Source organism: Drosophila teissieri, chromosome 3L (genome assembly GCF_016746235.2).
Source record: "Drosophila teissieri strain GT53w chromosome 3L, Prin_Dtei_1.1, whole genome shotgun sequence".
NCBI lineage: Eukaryota > Metazoa > Arthropoda > Insecta > Diptera > Drosophilidae > Drosophila > Drosophila teissieri.
The window spans coordinates 13215203-13240825 of NC_053031.1; the positions used below are offsets into that span (position 1 = coordinate 13215203).

Here is a 25623-nt window from a genome sequence, read left to right on the forward strand (position 1 = left end):
TTGGCTACCCACCGCCACCATGACGTATGCACATTGTCATCATAACTCTGGCCATTGTCTCTGATTCCGACTCCCAGATGGATACTTTTTATATTCTTTGCTTTGCATAAAGCCCTCGTCTCGGGATGAGTGCGTTTTTGCGAGGGCGTGTGTGTGAACTGCAGTTTATTATTTAAACAACGTGACTAAATTTACGTAGTGCCGATGGAGAGTGAGACCCTGGTAGGGAAAAACACCCGCAGGTGGTAAAACAATAATAGTAAACGCTTGCACAATGGAACAAGCCATACAGGCGAAAATGATGGGTGCATTAAATGATGTTTTGGGGCAGTGAAATTGGTTGGATTCAAAAGGTGGAATATTCACGTTTTATGCTTCAAATTATTCCGATTTATTTCTTTCCAATAGAAATGAAACTGAACATGTGTAGTACTATTTTATTTATTATACCACCTAAAAGACTGAATTAAAAACAAAACAAAAACTAACAGATCAAATCGAACAATTAGAAGTTATTATTATTACTCGTATATTGACTCGTTAATGTCATTGCTCATGTGTATCATTTTACGTAAGCTTAATGATATCCGTTTTGGACCACTTTTTAACTATGCCCTGCTTAGTTTTGTCCCACTGTGCATACCTGCGGCTTGGCATATGCAAAGTGAGCGTGGCTTTGGCCCCAGACAATTTTCGCATGATAAATCGTTAAAGGAATATGAAAAAACCCCGCGAATTGTAACAGAAATAACATACTTGTGGGGCTGGGGCAAAAGTGCGATGAAGGAGAGCAGATAGCACGGGGGCCCAACTGGTGGGGCCTCACTTGGCCAGCACCCCCACCCCCAGCCCCACCTACGCCCCTCTCTTTTGTTTATGCAAAAAGCTTCGCAGAATTGGCGCTACGTACGTGCCAAAGCATTTCATGGTCTGGCAACTTAATTCACCGGGATGGCACCGCATGCCCCTTGCCACATCCGCAGCCACCGTAGCCATATGTTTCGGGGTCGTTCGTGCCCCCTTTCGGCACCCATGCCCCAGTTCCATGCGGGTTCCATTTCCATTCATCTTCTGTTTGCCGGTGTCTGTGCTAGTGTGTTTGTTTTCCGCGGAACTCGGCCCATTCTACAACCTCAGCTTTTCTCCGGCGCTCACGTGTAAATTTTCTCAAATAAATCATTAAAAGCTGCGCAGCAGCCGCAGCACATTGACATTGTCAGAGGCTTTGCACCCACTCAGGGTATCCCCTTTGGAGCCACCCCCCCTTTATGGAGACCCTTTCTTCCGGCCTCTATCTTTCGGAAGGCCGCTCTTTTGATAGCAATCAGCACGGGGTGCACGGGATTGTTGGCCATTGTGAGTACTCCACTCCAGTCATCATCCCCACTCATCCCCACCTGAACATCATCTGAGGCTCAGGTGCATCTATTCATAGATCCTTTGGAATCCTTCGCAGGGCGCCGTGCCATTGCACTCACCTTTTGTGTGTGTGGGTGGGCGTGTGTGAAGAGGTTAGTTAGTGGCACTTTAGCGCTAAAGTTTATACATAAATTTGTCATTGGCATTCAGTGCCTTGGCCCTCCTCCATCTGACCCTCGGCGTCATGTGTGCACTTTCCTGCACAGAGGGAAAAAGGTCAGCCTTAATAAGGTCACCCAGGGGTCAACTTATATTTATAAAAAACCTAAACTTAGATTTACACATTTAAAGGGCGCTCAGAATATATGTAGAGTTAAAAGATACACAAGATACATTTTTACAGAAATATTACAGTTTTAGAAATATGCAGTTTTGATACCTTATACATATATAAGTAAATAATTGACAAATTTGTAAGTTCGATATATTGTATTTGTCCTAAAATATTAATCTTATTTTAGTAAGGGCGTTTTTTCCTTGTGTATGCCTTGGGCAAACATATGTCTGGGCCTTTCGTCTTGCAGCTTTTCATGGCTATGCATTCAGGTTGTGTTTTCCTTTGATATTATTTTAGACTTCCTATTTGGGGTGGTGCCTTTTAATTAAATCGAAAGACTTCCTTGGAAAGACCCACCACACCCGTGCCTGCCACCTTAACAACTCATTTTTCATGCGCGGTGCCAGCCTGGTTCGCATAATTTACAAGAAATCTGTTATTGTCTTATTAGGAGCGGAACTCTGCCTTGGCGCCATATGGCGTCAGATGCTTAGCAAATTGAGCGATCGCCGATGACTTGGCACCTTCCCAAAATCCGAAATCCACAATCCAGAAACCGCATCGCGACACGAACATAAATAAATAATCGAAATGGAAAAGCGTGGCGAATGGCCCACAGCTGCGGCCCGGGAAATTCAAGGGCGGGCCGTCGAGCAATTTGCAATGCCCTTGCTCGCCCATTTTTATTGCACAATCAAGTGCTGCAGTTGCAAAGAGGGCGCCGCCACGCCCCCTTCACGCATTCAGCCCACACACACCTTTGGCCGTTTAATGTGCCGCACTTCACACCCATCCACTAGAATCTGGAGTTGCTTACACGGAAAACAAAAAAGGCTGCGTTAATTGCCCGATTGTTTAGTTTTTTATCTTTGTCATAGAAAACCTTTTTCGAAGAACGTGTTTTTAGAATTTAACGGGATATACCTTTTTTCCGCATTATTCGAAATATTATTGAAATAAAAATTAAAAATATTTACTTACGTTAAATAATGTTGTTTTAATTGTGTAAAATATCAATACTTTCTCTGTACTATTCATTGTACTATATCAATACTTTCTCTGAACAATTCATTCAACTGGAAATAAATATTTCATCAATTAATTAAATGGGCTGTTATTTTTTTCGGTGCAGAAGAAGATTCACAATTAGACAGTGTGAGGATGATTCGGAGAATGCTTTTCGATGGATGGATCGAAGGGCAGGGCGGTGAGAATGGGATGACTGTGCCTAATGCGCGGTGTGCACTTGAGTTCAGTTTGCTCAAGTTCGAGCGATGCTCATCTCATCATCGCGCCATCGACGCTGGCTGAAAGTAAATTAAGAATTTTAATGCGGAAAAAACAAAGGGAATGGTCATAGTCATAGCCAGACTTATAGAGCGAGGAGCCCAAGCCAGAAACCCAAAGACCCACGGCCGAGACACGACTTCATGCTTAATCAAAATGTGTTGTAGGGCAGCGCCTATCGCTCGCCCGACGGATCGCGGATCCTTTGAACTGCCGACAGCCACCGTAATATTTAAACCAGATCAGATGAGATCAGTTCCATTTCCACTCGCCGACTTTGGCCCGTTCTTGGATTCCTCTTTGGGAGTCTCTCCGGGTTTTGTTCTGGGTAAAATTATCACAGCTCCGCTAATGAAAGGGCAAACGAATGAAATTTTAACGAGCCCACGAAGGAGTCGGAGTCGGAATCGAAGAGTCCTGCGGCAGGACCTCCTGGGTTGATTGTCCCTAAAAGGTGATAACGCCGCCATCAGTACGTCCTTCCCAGGATTGCGTAACGAATGCGATCAGAAGTTTATGTGCCTCTGTCGATTATTAACGTCTTTTTAGCATTTGGGCCTGGGAAATGTTTTCTTATGCATTTCTTCTAACTGCTGAAGGGTAGACAATGGAAAAGTCTACAATGAAATCGGTAATTTATGGATGCCTTCCCGTTTCTTTCTTGGCTATGCTAAAAAAATACCGAGATATATAATATTGATATTGAACTCTATGTAATTGATGAATTTTATTGCTTCTAAAGTTCACAGTTCAATATTAAAGTCATGGTGTTGCTTTTACTTCAATTACTGGATGATTTCATAAAAATACACTTTAAATATCTTAGAATATAAATGGGCAAGTTAAATAACGTACAAAAAATGATAAAATACTTTAAAGTCGCCATTACTTTCTAATTAAACGGGTATTTCACATATGTAAGCCATAGTGCTCCTAAGTAGTTATATTGAGCTAAATTGGCAAGAACTTGCACATTAAGCAAGTTTGTCATTGATACCATTTCAAGTCGAACTCATAGTGGATTCAGTACAGGTTCCACCCACCCTCTCGGGGAATGCGACTCCTAAAATGAAACTTTGACTATCTGGCCGCATAATGTGAGGAAACCCACACCAAACGACATTAGATGCGGCAGCTTCTCCAGCTCATTATCATAGCTCCTCGTCGCGGTGGTTGGATTTCCCGTCATCGCGACATCCATCAGGTTGAGCGCAATCATTACCGACATATGTTACTGGAAACCCATCTCCCTTCTCCCATCTCCATCTCCCTACTTACAGCTCACAACTCACACCATCCAATGTCAATGTCACACACTGAAAATTATCACACTTGGGATTAGCTGGAAGAGCGTTTAGCATGTAACACCACCAGCTCCTAGAAGGAAAACTTCCGCCCAGCGGCGTAAATCTTTGCCAAACATTTGTCCAACACCTACGCAACAAAGGCAACAACAGCCTTGTATGCAGATGTCGCCGGCTTGAACATATCTTCTTATACTTATACTTAAACTCATATATATTTATATTTATTTATAAGCGAGGCCTGTGATAAGGATGCAGCTAGTCCTGATCCCGACAATTTGTTTGCGGCAGATAAGAGGATGCGCACCGAGGTGTTAGTTCCTTCGCCTTGCGGTTGCTCTGCGGTGTGATATTTGACAGTCCAAAAATGATAAGAATTATTTACATTCTGCTCTTTATTTTTTTTGTTTTTTTTTGGTTTCGGGTACGTGCTGCTGCTCATTCTTCACGCGGCAATTTTTCTCATTAAAAGTTGCGGCCGCCAGTGAAAATTGTTGTCATTTAAAACATTTTCATTTTTTTGTTGGTTTTTTTTTGGGTGTTTTTTTTTGGGTCTCAATGTGTGGGGGCCGGCGGCAAATAATTACCAGGACGTTTAAGCCACTCAGCCGAGCGTTGTGAAAATTCATAATATCCAGCCCAGCACTCAGGTCCCCGACTCTTTGAGGGAATTTTTTCGGTTGCTGAATGGCAGTTCCGGGGCACTTGCGGGTGGCATTTTGCGCATAAATCCTTTCATTCCGCTGGGTTCAGGCTCACATTCAGACAAGAATGAAAAAAAAAATATGAGAGAAAAGAAAAACGTATATGAAAACGGTGGAATAATGAGAGAAAGGATGTGTTTGCTCGTGGGTTATTGTTTGGCACACACTCACACACAGGGATAGATGGGAGCGTACATAATTAAGCTGTCGAGGATTATTTTGATGTGTCACAGGACGACACCGTCAGGCAGCGGCAGCTGATGATAGCCGGAGGTCCTTTGGGTCCTCTCCAACCTCATTTAAGCCAACTTTTGTTTTGGTGAGAAGTCCCACAGCTGAAAATTCAAAACGAAATGAAATTCTTTCGAAATGCGTGGCTCAAGTTGGCTGGGGAAACTTCTCGCGATCATTTCATGGAAATTAATCTTTACGTGTTTTTTCCTTCCCTGTAGAGGTGTTAGTTGCTAAAGCTACTTTAAGGCAAGTTCCTAATGCTATTACACGAAACGATCGTAAAGATCGGGCTCAGACAAAGCTTAGCAAATCAATAACAATTTTTCACAACTTCTCTGCTCTTCGCAGCCAAATAACAAATTTCCCCCTTTGTGAAAGCAAACAAAGGAGTTGAAGAATGATATTTATGTTGTCGTTTATGTAAAAACCACAAATGGGAAATGGAAAAAGACGAGCGCCTAACATGCGTGTAAATTATAATGCGAATCAAGCAAAGTGACTGAGAATTTGGCCGCCGAGCGTAAATTAAATAATTCCTTTGTTGGCACCCAGGCGGCATTTGCATAAGACCCATAAAAGACGAAGTTCTGTCAGCGGGAGCCCGAATGACCAGAGACCCAACCTTAGACATTCTGACGACCTATTGAACCCAGCGGTCGGGTTGAGTGAAAGACCAGCTCAGGGCTGCTTAAATTTCATTAGCTGCAGGAACACAAGCCGAGCCCATTGGAAATGCTAATGAAGGAGTGTCTTTGGGTAGCCAACTGCTACCTGGTTGCTCACCTGCCAAATGCAAGGCAACACTTTTGTCACTTTCCGCCGGCCGGCAAAGAGTTTTCCAGCCGGTCAGGATTCAGATCAAAGTGCACACGCATCCGTAATGAGTTTGGCCCGGGGCCAACCCAGTCAGTACTACTTTGATTTCGAATTAAATGTTAATAAGTTCAACTCTTTGGCACTCTTTACTCGATTGCCGTCTTTGGCTTTGGCTTTCCCTCGAGGGAGGAAATGTGGCCACCATTTAAATGCTAAATAGGCGGGCGGAGGGCACCACTCTGTCTCCGAATGTTACGAGTTTATACTCGTAAAATCGCCTAAGTTATTCGTTTGCCTGAAATGTGCACTCTATGGTTTCCGGCTTTCTAGCGGACGACATAAACCCATATAGATAAGAGCTATGACAATCGAAGATCTCTTTCTCGACTGACCAAATATTTGTGCCGCATCTTGGATTTCATTGAAAGTTTTCATTTCAATCGTTTGATTTGCTGCAGCTGTAAAGATCATTTTGTGCTGGGTAAACAGTCGTTAAATTGAAATCAAATCGGGAGCTTACCACAGAAATCTGACTTCCAAGGAAGTTGAGATACAACCCAAACACCCTTGTAAAGAGGCTGATAGGTATTTATTATAGGAAGAACAAATCAAAGAGGCATCTGGAATGTTTATTGTAAATAGTCCAAGTTCAATGCTTCGTGTTAAACTTTTACTTATAAATTCTTGAGGGCTTAGAGCAACTTGGAATATAAAATCACCGTTGCATGCCTAAATAATTATAACCCCCTTGGACATTCCATTGCTAACAATCAGTGGCTAGAATTCTTAACCTTTCCGCAGAACTACTTAACCTTGCAGTCCAGTCTAGGTCAACGAATTCCCTTCGTTATGATGGATCTAAGACAACACCGACTGCCCCAATCCTAACTGGACTGTTCTCTGTTCTGCATGCCAATCCAAATGGTCTGCAATTTTTTCACCAAGTCGAGCAGCTAATCACTGTTCTCGGGAGGCGAATCCAACTCCAATTACATTTAAATGCCATGAAATGGTATTTGATTTGGTTTATTTCGTCTTGTTTGTGCGCAACCCATAATTACCAACAATTGTCAGTTGGCCGGGTACTTCTCACCGGCGATTATATCGAAAGGGGCAAAGGGGCAGAGAAATGGATGCGTGCTGGAAAATTATACCCATGCCCCATTAGGGCACCAAAATCCAAAGTTTAGACTCGGTTTGGTGGCATTTGAAGGAATTCAAAGTCAAATGACATTTGTCACGCAAGCCATCAACCTTTTTCTCTTTTGAACTCAAATGCAGACGAGGCCGATTAACTTTGATTTGGTATTGAACTTCTTGCCAGAAGGTGGGCTTAATTATATGTCCAATGACCCAAGGACCTAAGGACCCTGCCTCGTTGATTTTAATAACTTTTGGCCGTTGCGCAAAAAACTCCCAGGCCAAAAGCGAAAAGTTCAAAGTTTCTGAGCTGCGTTTTATGCTCCCGGGCTCAAGGTAAATTTTCATTCTTTTTTATTTTCTTATTCATTTCGGCGGTTTTAGCTCATTAATCACAGGGCACAAAGAAGCACCAGGTCTCCAGGATTGGAAGTTTCTGAACCAAAGAGAAGGCAAATATCGGAGCGCCGGAGGAAGTCGTCGCCAGCATTCAAGTCTAACAAATCAACGTGCAATTTGCTCATTGAACTATGATCGCTTCGTCGCCGTTGAGAAGTAAAAAATTCAAGTTGAACGTATTCTTCCTACTTTTATTTTTGGGCGGAGTGTGGGTGGGCGTGGCTTGCCAAACTTGATGACATAAAACTTCTGCTAGTAGTGCTGCGTAAAGTTCGCTCTTGCTGGCAAACTTTTGCGTGATTTATAACGCACGCAGGACTCAAGGGAAGAGCAGTCGAAGTGAAAAGCCGACCGGGTGTGAGCTACTGAGTACAGAGCTACGGGCACCAAAGACACGTTTTCAATAAACTTTTCGCCCAGACATATTCATATTTTATGCATAAATTCACACAAACGACATTCGAAATGGCCAAAAGAAAGCTGCAATTGAAAAGGGAACTTTGCCAAAGCGCCGAGTGTCAGACAATTAGCGATCAAAGTGGTCAGCAGGGCAATTTTACCCTGTCTATGAAAAAGTGCCGAAGTTTAAAAGTTAGCGAAAGAATTGAGCTGTTATAAAGTGTATTAATTGCAAACTTGTTTCCATTAGAAATTATATATTTCAACTCACATGCAAGTCAGCAGAAGACTTTGGGCAAAGTTCACATGAGTTCATTGTTTACTACGCATGTGTTTTACCCCAGAATCTTATCAACCATTTCTCATCGCGGTTGAAACCAATTCTGATAGGGGTACAACTGCAAGAAGTCGATACATGGCCAGGGCTAACGGCGCCCTTAATTCGCAGCCACACACGCCTTAGACAAACAAAAGACCCTTTTTTGTTCCCAGTGCTGACTGAAAAAATCAGTTTCCACCTGCATCCTTTCGGTGGAATATCGAGCGGCAACAGTATCTGAGTGCAGTATCTTGAACCTTTTCGGGCGATGAGGCAGGTATAAAACGCGTGCCCCTCGTCTGCCTCGATTAGCATTTGAAATCATTAGCCGGGCTCGGTGCCTGGACTGGTTTTTCGTTTCTGGTGTTGGGATCTGGGTACTGGGTATGCTGGGTATACTCCGTTTTGGGCCTGGTTTTGGTTTAGTTCTGGTTCTGGTTCTGGTTGGCAAGGTGCATTCTGTACATTCGGTACATGCGGCATTATGGAACCGCAGTCGTGGTCGACCGACCAACATCATCATCGCTCACATCGTGGCATTTATCTGGCAGTGTGCATCTTCTTTTCATTCCGTTCTGTTCTTCGCACTCGCCCGTTTTTGGTTTTAGCTGAAAGCCAGCGGCGTCAAATTTGTAAATGCACCTGGATTTCCTCGTTGGTTCCTGCCTTTGTCTGGCCTTCTTCTTTTCTGGGCCCAGACAGTCCAGACAACGGGCCGATATTTGCTTTTTTGATATATGTTTGTGGGCATTAGTCTGCTCTCTGTCTCTCTCTCTGGTTGGAAATCCTTTGACATTGCAGCCGTTCGTCGGGGATCATCATCCATCAAAAATGATTGCCGAAAGATGCGTTTCTTGTGATTTGAATTTCAGATTCAGGCACTCAATTAGTTTAATTGCACTCCATGCAGCTTGTCCATCTCAGCAGGTGAAACTCTATTCGGCATTGGGGTCTATGCTTTTTCTTAATTTTTTGCAAAGGATTCGGGGGTTTCCTTGAATTGTGGGTGCTGTTTGAAGAATAGAAGTGTGTAATTAGCAGTCCTTTAAAAGTAATTCAATGAGAAAATGGTTTGGGTAGTGTGGATTTTTTCCATTTGTTATACGGATTTTTAATTTAATGATATGGGCTCGTACTGTAATTAGAAAAGTACTTCTATTATTATCTGACACTTTGTTTTTAATGAAAATTAATTTAAACTTAAAGTATTAAATGCATTCAGAAAATCAATCAGAGCCACTCCGAATTTTTATATTTTTTTTTTTTTCATTAACGAAATTGTTTATTTGGACCAGCGTACTATTACCCTTATTGGACAACTTAATCTAATCTGAGTATTTACATTAAACGAATTTTTTTAATATCTAAGTTAATTTACAAAGATTACATTGGGTAGTTTTTATAGGAAATGGAATGGTAATATAGAATAATAATAAAGAATTGATCGGATTCACATGTAGCACGTTTATGTCAAGTCCCGGTTAATCAGGTCTTGAGGGTGGTATACGAATTTTTATAGATAAGGCTGTTGCATATTTATATAATTGGGTTTAAAACAATTCATATTATTCCCGGACTTTCTATTAATACGTCTAAATAGCCTAAGAATTATAACTGCACATGTTTTCTATCGTTGGCTTCCATTACGATTTTCCAAACTTAATTTGGAAAGTGCATGTTTAACAGCTGATAGTACAACCTGTTCGGACTATCAAACATCTCATTAATAATGTCTCCTGCCGGTGAAAATTAAACTTTTCGTATCAAACCGCTTGCTCGTATTTCAATGATAACGTTTATTAAATATTCTCCACCCAAAAAGAACGCCGATAGTGTCAATCGGGCACTCTGCTGCATTTGGGGGCCTATCTACGCGGCCTTATCTAAGCCAAAGTTTCTTTTAATTAAAAGCAAACCCAAAGCAACCCAAAACAAATCCCCTCGTAGCTCTCTGAGCCAATGACCCGCATGAGTCTTGGCCAGCATCCAAACCAAGTTCAAGCCAAGTCGAATCCGAGTCCAAACCGAGCTGCCGTTGGCAGAGACAAATGCAGCAGTGCACCGACACATTATTCATGCCGTTATCAGCGGAATGGTCGCTGTCTTGGACTCGGATTCGGATTCAGATTCGGATTGGAATTGGAATTGGGAACGCTGCTCTGGACGACGAGAAACACTCGAATGTGGAGGTGAAATATGTTGGCCACGCCGCGGCCAAATTTAATACCCATACTTAAAGTATTCAATATTCTGTGGTAAATTAATACCAATTAAGATATACCAATAAGAGTGCCGACCGCTTTTAAAGCAAATAACATTGAATACGAGAATGTGTAAACTGTTCGGAGAGTACGGGTCTGGTGTCCGTGGTGCCCATGGTATCCATGGTATGGTGTCCATGTGTCTGGCTGTCCGTGGTGTTCATGTTTCGAAATTAGAAAACCTTCTTCAATAGATTTAATAACAAACCAGAGTGAGCTTCAGATGATATGCTTTTGCAGTACTTGTATTTAAAATTAAAACCATCCACTTCTTCAATCACCGCACTAAAGTACTACATTAATACTATAATTAATATAGTTTGTATATAAACAAATTCGATGAAATCATACCGACCATAATAAACCACATTTTTCTGAGTGCACTTAACTTGGCTATCTGCCAGTAGCTGTTGGCCCGGCTATCAGGCTGATATGCTCGCTTGCTGGATATATTTTCCAGCTTGCCACTATTTTGGCAATTTTAATTACGGCAGCGGGGCGGAAGGGCGGGGAAAACACTTTCCCATTCGGCGGAATGCACCTGCACACACGTCAGGAGCGCAGTTGATAAGGATCTGGATCGGGATCGGGATCGGGATCGGGAGGAAATGCCTTCACGCATTGTCCTGGGACTGACCCCATAATTTCCGTAATCGCTTGCGTGTGCTCTGGACCTGGGACCTGCATTAAAACCAGTTTTCAGTTTGCCTTTTTTAATAACGGACATCAACTTTGGATTTCGAGGCGTTTCTTATCCTTAAAGGTAGCGAGTTCGGGGATCTTTGGCTTACCTGTCGCCTAGCCATCACCATCATCATCATCGTGATACATTGTTCCATTCTGATCTCGGCCTTGCCTTTCGCTCCATCCAAAAAATGTATTAATTAAAGCAAAATATGACTCTCGAACAGGTTCCTCCGTTGCGCCGGTGCCTACCTAATTGTATCTCTTTGGAAAATTGTTTCACATAATTGCAGTGATTTCTTCCTTCATTGTTACAATTCTGCTCATTCTGATGAGTTGCTGTCAACTGGGATCTTGAGTTGATTGCCAAGCCGTTAAGTGCCACCGATTAGAGGGTCTAGGCGCAGGTCTGGAGATTGTGGTCAAGCGTAATGTAGGTTTAATGAATTCCTAAGTAAATAATAATAAACAAGCCCATCATCGCGTTTAAGAGTTGTACCTATTTCATTGCTTATTAAAGTTTGTTTTACTTTTGCTATAATATAAATTTCAAGCGATTTCGGTCGAGCAACATAAATGTCGGTTCAGAAAAAATCTAATATTAAATTTGATAATTTGAATTTATATTTGAAAGAAAAGAAAATCCAACAAAGACTCGTTTATTGGGCAATAAATCAAAGCCGGAACGATTAAAAATTATTTGTACGAAGAAAAGAATTCTGAGACGGTTCCTTGGGGAACATAATATAATTCCAGCAGCTTCCTTGCCATTTGTCTCGGCCAACTTCCTGTGTCCTAACCACATAAGTCTTCCGCAAAACATTAGATGCGCTTATTAAAACCGTGACACAATGCTACCGGATGGGAATCACCCAGTGACTACTACTACCTGTGATGGAAATCGAACCCCGATCGAATGGCTTGGATATACACAATTGCATTCCCCAGATGACAGGGCATTCGTTGCTCATTGTTGTCCAATTTCATGACAATTTTTCAGCAGCCTTCATGTCTTCAGGGAGTTCTTCCGCTGCGACAAAACACCTACATAGCTAAGACCAAAAGTCAGAAATTGTGCATTTGTTTCATATTTACTTGGGCGAGGCAGCTGTGCAATTGGATTTCGTATCGAAGGACCATCAATGTCATGCATACAATTGTGAGCGACACATAGGGAGTCGGGCCAGGATACATACAATGTGTATGCATTGTTGTCCTGGCCATTGGAAAATCTTGCGACATATCCGCTTCCTTTCGGGCCAAAGGCAATATTTGTCTTTCGAGTGAGTGACACTTTTGGCCAGGACTCTGAGTCGGTGGAATACAAAGGCTAATCCTCATGTTTACGAGGCTATTTACGGGTAGCGCGCCCATGACAATTTTTACAATAACCAAAAGAAAATATTGAATGGGGAGTGGCAAACTGTTTGCTTATCTTCCTGCCGAAAACGAAAACTATTTTGGCAAATTGCTTTAGAATAAAATTTAATTGGGGATTACCGGGCACTGCGACCGGGAAACTCCTCGCCAACGCTTTCGGTATCGGTGTCGTTCTCTGTGTCTCTGTCTTTGGCTCTGGCTCTGCCGCCTGTAATGCCCTGTGTTATCCTGGCCTTAAGGCTACTTAGGGGCCTGTCTCACATATTACCCATATTACGTTAAATGGCTTCTCCAGCAGCCAACGGCCAAGAGCAGAGTACAAAGTCTGCAGAAGGCTGCAGCTGGCCGTTTTGGAACATGTGTAATCATCGTACGTGTTGGCAATTGACAATTATTATTACGTAGTTTGTTGCCATTAACAGGATGTGCTGCTCCTGCTGCTGCTGCTACTGCTTCTGCCCCTCGTCCTTCCTGGCATCCAACTGCCATGACATTGACCAGCCGGAATTTATAGAGCTTCCTCGCCAACTCGATTGAAACTTGATTGGCGTGGCGTAGGTTGTGGCTGCAATTTGCGCTACGAGCGACAAATTGTCGTACAGCATGATTCTCCATAAGTTAGTGGGCTAACTATGTGTTTTGAATAGTGATATAATATTATGCTCGACATCTGCAGTCTATAGATTTAATAGCAGCATTACTTTACAAAACAAATTGCTACTTTTTACGTTTGTATGTAAATGAAATGTATAAAAAGGCATGCACTTTAATATTATATAATTTAAATTTACTTTTACACTATTTAAACGGTTCTAGATTATATTACTAATTTATATTTATATATAAGTATTTTAGTTATATATTTTCCTATTGCAATAACACTGTTCTTACAAGCCACCTAAATGTACTCGTATTTCAGCAACTAGAGTTCCTAAAAATGTATTTAAGTTTCCCTAGCATGAAAGCATTCAATTTAATTTAAAGCTGTTTTAAAATCTTCCCACACTGAACTCCAAGGCGCCTTCAGATCCTTTGCCGATTGCAAGCGAATAAAAAGAAAAACCCATTTCCTTCCCATGGTATCCTCGCACTAACAAGGATGGCAATTAATCATTGCGTAAAATGTTCAGCGCAAAGTGCGCAAGTACTTCCGACTAACTGCGATTGATTTTTGCGAGCGAAGAAAAGGCGATTTCGGTTCCCACACCTAAGCAGCATCCTGGAAAGCAGCTGCTTTTCATCCTGTGAAAAATTCGCAGTGAAATGCAATTTCAGCAGCGGCAAAAGGCAACCAAAGAGTGAAAAAGAACAAACCGAAACCGGGTAGAGGAGCAAAGGGTGCCAGACGATGCAGTAAACTTCCGGCTGGCCAAAAATGCAACAGGACCTGGTCCGAAAATGCAGGGAGATCCAGGACTCGTCGACTGGACAGGACAGTGGCGAACAGGTTCGTGGTCCGGGGTCCTGGCTCCGAACTCCTCGCTGGCTGGTCCTTCTTTTCTGCTTTTGTTTGTTTATTGCCACGCCAGGGCATGCCATACAATGTCCTTCCGGTCATTTATTAACGTCAATGAAATGCTATTGCCTGCCCTCGCTCACTCTTCGCTGCAGTTGAGATTTTACTGCTCTGATTTGCTTTGCTTTTTGGCCGCGACGCTCGAGTTGGCAACGATTTGTCGCCGAGTCAACACAACTCAGTCGAAGGTTGCGTTGCGTCCTTCCTGCTTCCGCTCCTGCTCCTGCTCCTACTCCTGCTCCTGCCGCATATATCCTTGATGCACTCATAAAGCCAAAATATTGCCAAATAGTAAATTCCGCTCTTCGATGGGAGGAGAATCCACTGCGAGTTACGTGTCACTGCACAGGGAAAAATACACAATATTTCTCATATCTACTATACGAGTATATATATCAAATGAACTGTCCAACTATTGTAACATTATGGCTTAAATCTAGACACATTTTCTCGCCATACTACTAAATACTAACATTCAGTTATAAAATTGATTAAATATAATATAAATAATTTCTTTACTATTATTTATATTTTATAGTTCTTAGTTGTCTCCTAACTTATTTATATATAAATATTCAGTTCACATTGTGTTTATTTTTCCCGTGTTGAAATAGAGTTTGATGGTGCATAAAGTTGAGACTTTACTGCAGGTACGCCATCCGACTACTTACCATAATTCTGATTGATTCTCCCGGAGATTTTCACAAAAGTTGTCTCAGCCTCCAGGCTGCCAGCTACCGTCTTACTGGCTTATAGCTTTTGGGACCAGTTCAAGACCCTCATAATTTATATTTAATGATCCGCAGCTAGACTAGCCCTACCTCTAATTGACATTTAAACTGTCTACTCAGCCCGAGTGATATGATAAGCTGATTGATGTGCCCTCTGGATGGACGACGAACTCTCAAACTCTTAAAGAAGAGGAATTAGAGGTATTTTATTAATTGATGATGGCATGCCCAGTTCCATTTCTCCCGATGACAACATTTGCTGCAGGTCAGGCATCCATCCAGATAGGAACCCGAAACGCTAAACCCGAAAGGCTTTTAATTTCTGTGTTGTTGAAATCATAAATCAAAAGCGGGGATCGCATTCAGGTGGAGCCCCAGAACAAGGCAGACAAGTGGCTTAGGCTCTGCATCTTCAAACATTTTGTATCTGGCAGATCGCCTGGCTAATCGGAGGCACAGGCACACACACACACAAAATTGAGTATCTGGTTGCGTTCGCCGAGCATCGGCATAAATTACACAAATTGCATTTCCATGTCCAGAACTCTGATGGATCATCGCCCGCGTCGCCATCGCTGGCCATCGCTGGTCATCGCTGCTCATCAGCATAATCGTTAAAATAACAGCGCAATGCACTTCGATGCTCGATGCTCGCTGCTCGTGAGTGGCTACCGCGTTTGGTTTCAAGTGGTCCAATCTGCTACCCCATCTGCCCCCCATGACGACCCGTTCCAACCCATCCCATCCCAGTCGTCCGTCCATCCATCCATCCATCCATCCAACCATCCATCCATCGAAGTAGTCGGTAGTCTATGCCCCAGAGGGATCAGGCTCAAATGGAATAAAAAACACACACCGAAATGTTTGGGGCGCCGCAGCCGATGGCATCTCGCATCCAGTTGGCTTGTTTATTGTGTCGGGGCTGAATTCGGAGGCATGTTTAAACAGCGAAATGAACTTGTGGATAAACACCATTATGGTTATTTGGCATCCACTTTGGGTCGCCGCAACATTCAGCCACCGATGTTTGTCGCCCTACAGGGTATACCGACCACTCCACCTCCACCCCGTTCCACAATGCCCACTGCATCTTTGTGGGATAATCTCAAGGCGATGTCCATGTTTGAGCTTGATTTAGTTATTTAATGCGGCATTGACATAAGTGCACTTTGCGACTCAAGAGCGCGGCTCAAGATCGGTCTTCCAAGTGATTCCGTGGGCGAATCGCAAGGACAAAGCAAAGATGCACTTCACGACTTGGGACTTGGTTCGATGGCATGGTAATTGGCAGAGGAACTCCATGACTTCTATCAGGAGGAAGGAGACTTGAATTGAATGCAGTTGTATTATGCAGAATTTTTGAAAATTATTTTGTATTATGCCAAATTATTTGCGCATAGTTTTTTAAGAACACTAGTGAACACAACGGAAACTAACCTTTAAAATATAAATCAACAGGAAACAGAGTCTCTTAGAAATTTAAGGCCGCAGAGAAAGGAAAAAAGTGGTATGAATTTACTTCACTTATAAGGAAACGCAGCCGTGTGAAAATTTCTCCAGTCTTTTCAAATAATACTCGATTTTCGTAGAAACTTTTAACGATTTACAGAGCACGTGGGCTAGATATATTATAGCCATAATAAAACAGCGCACTTTTAAGAATGAGATTATCTATTAGCAAGTCCTTCGGATGTCACTCAATGAATATATTTATCTGAGCGATACTTCTTAATGGATCACAGAACTCTGCAGGCCATTAGTCCTTTGGACTTTGCCTTACGACTCAATTTCTACTTTATGGACTGCAATTAAGAATATTCAGGGACCTGCTAGGACCTTCAGCTAACCTTGAGCATAAGTTATATGTGTTTATTATCAGCGCACGCCTTGCATTCGCCTTTGGGCTCGATTCTGCGCATGCGCGGCGCGTGGTTTAGCGAAAAACACTCATTATCCTGCAGGACCTCAATTATGACTCAAGGTTGCTGCGCCGTATGTGTCCCGATGGCATTGTGCAATTGGACCTTGACTTGGCCCGAAGGACAGGCAACCCATTCGGGGTGCCGGCTAATTATGCACAAGGTCCTCGGACTTGTCCTGGTCCTGGATCGTGGCTAATGGTCTGTGCATCCTTGGCCGTTCGCGTGTGTGTCCAGAGCTGACAAAAGTCGCCATTGTTCGACATTAATTGCACTTTTCCAACCGAGTGCGTGTCCTTGCTGCTGGCCCGCTGTCCCAGGGATAAGTCAAATTAATGCTCCACTGAAGGACATTGGCCAGGACTGTGTGCATCCTCCGGGAATTGGTGTGAAAACTGCCAGCGCTTGTGTGTGTGTGTCCCCTGTCATTTCCTGGAATGTCCTTGAGCCATATCGCTCATATCGCTGTGCAAAAATAAAAAAAGGGACTGAGTAAAGGGACGAGTGCCTGCTGCGAGTTTATATTAGATAAAAATTTAATTTCGCCTCGCTTCGTGTGTTTTTGTGCTGGGTGCTTAGGACTCAACGCATGTCCTTGGTGTGAACTGTCAATAACCGAAGTTGGGAGCATAAAATCCGACACACTCTCCCTGGGATGTTGTAAAAATGCAATTATGATTGTATTATGGTCGCCTTTGTGTTTACTCTAAACACTCGTCCTTTGTCCGTTTGTTTGGCATCCTGCACTCCTATATTCCATTCCAGGATAATATCCCATTCCAGCACAGGCCCGCATCCACACATATGTACGTTTCTCTATCTGGGCAATCTGGCTGCAGTTTTGCAGTTGTCATCCAACATTCAACGTGCATCCATTCGATACCCAATGCTGGTCGATGACTAATAAATTATCCACCTATTATCCTTGCCAAGCAAATTTCCCCTTTGTCCCAGCGATTGGCTTTGTGTGTGGCTTGTTATCGTGCAAACCTGCATCCTGGATGACTTCTCTGATTGCCCGACTCCAGGTGAGAAAATCACCTTTGCTGCATTTTAATTGGGGATGGTCATTCGTATTTGAGAAATGGGAAACTTCTTTAAACTGATAGCGTTGTAACTTATTTTTTGAAAAGCTCTAGTTGTACCTTGTTTAAAAAATGTTAGCTTATGTAAAACAATCCCTATGCACATTGTTTTCCAACGAATATCAAATAACAAAGCTTCAATAACCTTCAACAAATGCGTGTATTTATTTATACCGTAAATCTTGACATCCTTTTAATTCCAAACTACTTATCCTTCTGTGCACTATTTGCTACCCTCCCTTGATTACATCACTACTACACCAATCCTTTTGGTTAACCAGGTTCAATGCAACCGCAAATTCGCCGGGAAACACCTACTAACTTGACCTGCACAATGGCGAGTGCGACAGTTCCGCACTGAATCAACCCTCTGGGCAAACAAAAAACCTCGATACATCGATAGTGAGACAGGGCAAATATACCAGGATATATCACCGTGGTCACCCCTCAACTGTACACAAAGTGTGCGCAAACAAACTCAACCCCTCGGTGCCCTGGAACCCCCAACTTCCCAACCCCCAAAAACATGAAACCCTCTCGACTGCACTTGAACTGGGTGCAACATATGCAGTTTATGTTTTTTACCAGACTGCAATATTTTATTATTTCCCTTTTTTGCGCTCTGCTTTGCTTTGTTCCACCCCTCTGGATACAAAAATATCTAAATTATGAACTATGACAAATATTATATTACCAACAGGACGGAAGGGAAAACGCCTCCTTCTGGGTGATTAATCATTGTGGTAAATTGTGAAAAAAATAAACCAAAATGGGAAGGCCGAGAGAAGAATGACAAAAACGTTGCATTTTGTTGGCCACTTTGTTCAAACTTTCAGAGGCGAGCGGGTGAAAATGCAGCCGGGCCGCGAACAATTTATTGCCCTAAGCCGCTTACGGAGTAGACCTCCTATCGTTGTCACTCCTCTTACCCGTTTTATATGTACTGCATACTACATACTGCATATATAGAGTATTCCCAGATGTCCGTTAAGTAGGCAACTCTCGCTGCCGTCGACACCGCTCAAAGTGGTCACATTAAGTAAGCTTAGGTCTTAACACTATTTTTTCCAACCAGCTCTGCGCATCGAGGGCTTCTCGTGTGCATGATGATGGGTTTGGGCAATTAAAATTGAAATCACTCGCTCAGCTTTACTTTGATTTGTTGACTGGAGTTAATTGCTGATTAAGTGGACTTAGTCGCACTCAACTGGTCGCAATGACTCGCTGTTGAATGAAAGTACTGCGGAGTGTTTGATTTGAAGCAGGTTGTGATGATACTAGAGATACTAAGCCCTTAAAAGTGAGTTTAGTGAATAAACATTTCAAGTGATTTGTACGGTTTTTTAAACCTTGTTGCTTGTTTAGAACAAAAAGCTTGCGATGTTTAGCATTCACTATATTTCAATTGCAACCCATTGTTTGCTCAAGAGTAGAGTTCCCATACTATACGAAAAACGACCCATTTCACATTAGTTTCCCAAGTTATTGCTACCCATAAAGACTCTAATCTCTTTGCAGCCGATCCAATTTATGAACAGGAAACGCTGGACAAATCGAAATGGAGCTGGCTCATTTAACGCAACTGGCCAGCTGACATTGCAGGACAGTACACCCTCATAAGGTAGCTCGATAATGATCTGTTATTGGAAAATGCCTATTACAGAAATAATTGCAAATGCTCAGAAATTGACAGAGTCAATGCGTTTCGTACTTGATGCACTTGAAAACGAAAGCAAACTGGACTTTTCAGCCTATGCGGGATACAAAAGGATACCATTGTCGATGGCGAGTGGAAAATTATGAAAGTGCATCCGTACATAAATCTAGTTTGACGCATGCGTTCAGGGGAAATGGGTTTTCCATAACTGCGCAACGGCAGCTGCCACTGTTTGGCACACCCTAAGGAAAATTCCGAATGGATGGGGGGTAGAAAACCACCCTGATCCCAGCTTAGGGTTATGGTAAGCACCCCAGCATCATCATTATCCTGATCGAACGCAAATGTGTTAATTCTCTCCCTTGCAGAGAGTATCTCTCCCTTCTACAATACTCTTATCAATCTGCCACTCGACTCCGAGCTGCATGCCACATTTGTTCACCACATGCCAGCCAGAGAAAGAGCTGTCCTTCCCCTTTGCAACTTGTAATTTATGCCCCGAAAGCATCCATTATGAAAACATCAACACACATTGTGCAAATCAAGCAATTATCGCAGGAAATATTCTACATAATTATCGGGCGTTAGAGGATTTCCACACAGCCATAACTTCCCTACAGGATTTTCGGTCATAGGAAAAAGGCACGCGATGGGCTTAGGTTGGTATGTGAAATTTTAATTCTAATAAAGGGAAGCTGCATGTGCCTAAATCCATTACAGACCACTTAGGCACTTTTAAAAGTTATTCATATCAAGACGGGGTAATCAGCAGTCAAGCTGTGAGAAAATGTTGTAGTTGCAAAATTAGAGAGTTCTAACAAAGAGAAGGGCTGTATATACTCAAGTTGTTTAGTTTTTTCAGTGAATATCACATTTAAATCTACAAATTATCAATAAATTCCATATTCAAATTAAACTTGTTGGTCGAATTGCCACTCTTACGAACTTTTTCAAATTACCTTTTCTGGCAAATACGCATTTTGAGAATTCCATTTCTTGGAATGTCAATTTGCTCATTCGAATGCCCAAAAAGGTGTGATTAATGTCCCCGAAAAAGCGAATAAAAATAAGCAAGAAATTTCCGTTTGATGTTCAACAGACGTCGGCGGTCAAATGTCACAACACCTACGCCAGAAAGTGCAGAGTAAACAAAGCTGGGAACATTTCTCTTTAGGGGCATTCAATTTGGCACCGACAGGAGCTGGCTTTTGTGTATGCAAAATACATGACAGTTAAATGAAAAGAAAATAACATTTTCCCAGCACACAAACACACACACATGAGTGGGAATCCTGTGCTGATTTTGACAACTTAAGTGTGGAGGAGTCGGAGGTCTGAAACTCGAGGAGTTCCAGCCACAGATCTCGAGCACACGAAACGTGGCCACATTTTTCGTTGGGACTCGTTTGCTTTCCGCTTTCCGCTTTTGTGTTTGGTGTTTTGCTGTGTGTTTATTTAGATTTCGTGCCTGGCAATTGGCTTTGGCCACCCGAGGGTTATCCTTTGCGGATCAAAGTTGAAATTTATACATACAAATGTCACACCTCTCCAGGATTATGTATAACAAAGCAGCTGAAAAAAAGGAGCCCTAAAAACAAAAAGCAAAAAACAAAACAAATTTCTGCATACTTCGGCATTGACTTTGGCCGGGATATGTGTCATATCCACACCGCCAGCATCCGCATCCCCAAATACAAATTGTTAAAAAGATTATGTCGTGCCGGAGGAAAAATGAAGGGAAAAGCGAGAGGAAAATGTTGTTTTCTTTTTTTGCGCTCTTTGGGCATCCTTTCATTGTTGCCGCCTCTTCCTGGTCGGGGATCCCCCCATTTTGTTTGGCAACTGCCTTCAATGCCATGTTCCTCGGCATGTTTTGACTTTGGCTTGTTGCGAGTTGCTTGTGGTGAATATTACGACATGTAACATTTTATGTGCTTCCATCCCCTTCCATTCCGAGTGGAGCTCTCATCTAAACAGTGGGCTCCAATGCAAACTTCATGCTTGGAATAAAATGTGGCAAGCGTACAAGACGAGCTATGCAACACTTCTAATCGTACTACCCTTTTTGAGGGTATTTAAATAAATAAATGAGCGACGGAAATTGCTATCTATTGAATGCAAAAAGGCTTCTCTTACTCCCGAATTTTTATTAATTATTACATGGCTATTTGTTTACAAGTAATAAATCGACTATTCGCTTGGATAGGCATTCTGCTCGCTAAGATTCTTCTGTTCCTGCGGCGGCGCGATTGATAGGGCCTTGCTCTTGGATCTTCGACTCTTTTCGTATTCGGACTCAATTTTCTTTGGCAGTGTATAAGTATAAATGAAAAATAATCACTTATAAGCCGGAATATTTGTAAGATATCTTTGTACTCACAACAATCTCGCCATCAGCCCATGTTGCAATCGCTGGAAGAAGTCTTATCACAGCAAATGTGGTCAGTATGCCGATGGTGATTCCACTGCTGTAGTAACCATCCTCCATGATGCCCAAGGATAAGCCGCTGTGCTCGTGCTTGATGGCACAACAGTCTCCGGAGCAGATATATGCCAGCAGACCGACGCCCATGGGTCCCTTGACCCAATTCTCGGACAGGAGAACCAAGCGATCCTTTCCGGGACTTCCATGTCCAGGTAGCCTCTTTACTCCTTGGGCGGAATGGGTGGCAGCCGAACGAGATATGGCCACAGTCAAAGGACGTAAGGCTATAATGTTGTTTGCATAAGAAATTGTTAATTAATAACAAATAGACTTTTTTACTTCACCTGATCTCGAGAACATTTTAAAGAATGTTGTAATGAACTTGTTTTAATTAACTGCCGTAAAGTTGTAAGTATGTGGTTTAAGTATGAATTGAATGATAGTAATTTTGCAAAAATGACAGAAAATGCGAGAGTAACTCTTTTATATCTTAAAAGATATACATGTTATTTGTCGTATGTTAGTAGCTATAAAAAATTAATATTTTCCTTTAATTAGCAGAGGCCTTTGTCGTCGTCGCTTTCCATGCCAAACTAAACATCAACTTGCAGAAAGAAACTGGCCTAGTTTTTGGCCCAAAAAGGAGGGGAAATGGACTAAGAGCGAAAGATATCCCAAGGATACACACTCCGTACAATGGGAGAGGGTGGCGAAATTTTGTCGCTAAGCAAACGGGAAGAAAATAGAAGTATCCCCGCTACTATGGCTAATTATGTGTATTTTAAGTTTTTGGCCAGCTCACTAGATGGAATAAACGGGAGGATGGGGAACGGGAATGGGCCCACTTCGCACACAATGCGACAACGTCAGCGATGAGTTGCATAATTAAAAACTTTACATTCTTCTATTTAAGTTGCCGTGCGCAAAGAAAAGATACAAAATTATGTACCCCACTCGCTACATTTTCCGCCGATTCCATTTTCCTTTTTGCTAAGCAAATAGCTGAGTGGGCGACGTGGGGAGGGGGGCGGGTGGTGAAAAGTTGGCTTAGAGGGAAAACATCTTTAAGTTGGCCAAGGCAAATAATGGCGAACGGAGGCTGGGCGGAGGCCACAAAGGACCTTTTAACGCTGCTGCAGAGCACAAATGCAGGAAACAGGATATTGGATCATTTAGCATTAAGGCGGCGTCGCCTACCGAACCAACCCGGTCACACCCCTCGTCCTGTTTCGTCCTGTTTCAATGCGAAACAAGTTAAGCGCAGCGCGAACAATAAAAAGGGAGCAGGATTCAGGGATCCAAGGACTCGAGCAGCAGAGGCAGGAGCAGGACCAGGGGCAGGGGCAAAAGGACACGGACGGAACGCGTTACGCTTTAATAACTTGCCGCAGGATTAAGTCCTGTGCAATGAGATGATAATGCGCCGTGGCTTTCGCAGCGGGGATTCCCCATTGCTCCCCATTCCTTCCCGTCTGTAGGCTCCTTGTTTGCGGCTTGTGACTCTTTGAGGATAATGTTGATTATGCTTGGGCGTATCATAAAAGTGTAGCCATCACCCAATCTTTGTGGCCGCCCCCCCTCCCTTCCTGCAAGCCATCGAGCAAAACAAATTATATTACAAAATGATTTTCCCGCCACCCATCACTCCCGCGTTGCATATTAGGATGCTGCCAGTGGCTTCCTTCTGACATGGTTATCTGGGTTCATCCCTGGCACAAATTTATTGGCCAATAATGGAGATGGTAGAATTTGCGGCGAATTTGGGGACATATGTGATTTTTATTCGACTTGTATCGATTTGTTTCATTGAACTAGCAGTGAAGTCTGGTGAAAAACAACAATGGGGTTTTCTATACATAACTCACATATTACTTAATCTTTTTTTGATTTTCAGATTGTCTGTTTACTTGACAGCACACATATATTTTCCTTAAGAATAAGAATTAACGACTTTATTGCACATTTTGCCCAGATTTTGAATTTCGCTCTCAATGAGATCGCCGGGCTTCAGAAAGCACGACGGATGGCGGAATGCACCCGATCCGGCGGGTGTTCCCGTGAGTATGATGTCGCCCGGACAGAGAGTGAGGTACTGAGATAGGCGGTGAATAAGGAAGTCGATCTTGAAAATCATATTCCGGGTGCTGCCCGTCTGGCGCTCCTCGCCATTGATGCTTGTCTTGATCCACAGATTGTTTACGTCTGGCACATGGCACCTGTGCACAATTGTCGGTCCCAATGGCAGGAAAGTATCCATTGAGTGGCCGCCCAGTGGAGCATTCCAGTCCCTAGCCACGATGTCCTGGACCACCATGAATCCGAATACGTGATTCAGAGCCTCTTTGGCAGACACTTCACGGCACTTCTTGCCCATAACCACGGCCAACTGGCAGCCGTAGTCCATGTGTTTGGCCAAACTATGCGCCCTAATGTTGTCCAGAGCTCCGGTTATCGAGGAGGCGAACTTGACGTGAAAACTGGGTTCCCGCGGGATGGAGATGTGCTGCTCATCGCAGTTGTCCACATAGTTGCAATCCACGCCGATGATCTTGCCGGGACAATCGATGGGCGGCAACAGGCGGAGATCGACGGCGTCCACATCCTCGATCTTCATGAACTGCACACTGTCCAACAGGCTGACCATGCAGTACCTTTGCTGGATGAAGTCCATCATGTTGGGGGCGGCGCAGGTCATGCTCGATAGCTCCACCATCTTGTTGCCATCCTCGGAGACCATGCCCAGTCGCTTCACTTGCTCATTGGCCCGGCGGTACTGCATGAACCTGCACCTGGGCAGCACTTGTTCACTCTGCTTGATGGCCACCAGTGCGGCGGTTGGGTGGTTCGTCTGGAGCTGGCGGAAAATGTGGTTCTTGAGATGCTTTTCCGGACGTGGAAGACACCACTTGGGGAAAAAGTTGCGAAGGAGGTGCATAAAGGCAGACATCTTTTCATCTGTCTTGACAATTCAGTTGTTGGTGTAATTTTGCGAAGTCTTTATGAAAATTTTGCCCGTTAATTATAAAATAGCTAACTTAAGAACTTGTTGTAGAAAACATTTAAGTGTACCCGGCTTGATGAATTATTTCTACACAATGAAGTTTTACCTAATTGTACGGCAGCCTACTGATACTTCATCTTATATGAATTGAATATTATACGAGTATATAAAATGTCTATCTAAAAAGAAATATTATTTTACACATGCTTAAGGCGATATTAAACCATAATTTATTATAGCTAGTATTCAAATAGTGTGTCTCCTCAAATGCCAAATGGTACATAGAAAATAAAAGTTGAAGACACAACAATCTCAAATTCAAGGGACACATTCCCAAAGTGCGAAGGCCCCAACTCCAAATGTCATCAACGCATCATGCAAATAACAAGCATACATGTTCGCATTTTACGCCGGGCTTTTGTTTGTGGATCCGTGTGAGCTTATTATTTCTTTTATTTACATAATGTATCCATCCAGGCCTCGTTTTCCTCTGGTGTGCAATTTACAAGACACGCTAACAAATTTCCCAGTGCTGATCATCTAAGGGGGCGTCGGGGCATTGGGGGCGTGGTTTATGTCTGTGTGCTTTGTCTTATTTGTTTTTATGCGCCAAACATTTGGCGGCTTTTATGCGAGGAGGAGGTCATGAGGTTTGATTGGCCTGGT

General features: G+C 42.9%; 2 protein-coding genes across 2 annotated transcripts; both read right to left on the minus strand.

Annotated features, from left to right (window-relative positions):
- Positions 1-21658: 21658 nt before the first annotated feature.
- Positions 21659-22446, minus strand: LOC122617703 (ATP synthase subunit b, mitochondrial). The gene is made up of 3 exons (XM_043793656.1): positions 22301-22446; positions 21912-22240; positions 21659-21835 (listed from the first exon to the last, which is right to left on the minus strand). The coding sequence occupies exons 1-3, from the start codon at positions 22314-22316 to the stop codon at positions 21722-21724; spliced, it is 459 nt and encodes a 152-aa protein (XP_043649591.1). The 5' UTR covers positions 22317-22446; the 3' UTR covers positions 21659-21721.
- A 1388-nt stretch (positions 22447-23834) lies between these two features.
- LOC122617394 (fumarylacetoacetate hydrolase domain-containing protein 2A) lies at positions 23835-25072 on the minus strand. Its single transcript, XM_043793241.1, has one exon. The coding sequence runs from the start codon at positions 24901-24903 to the stop codon at positions 23887-23889; it is 1017 nt and encodes a 338-aa protein (XP_043649176.1). The 5' UTR covers positions 24904-25072; the 3' UTR covers positions 23835-23886.
- Between the last annotated feature and the right edge of the window lie 551 nt (positions 25073-25623).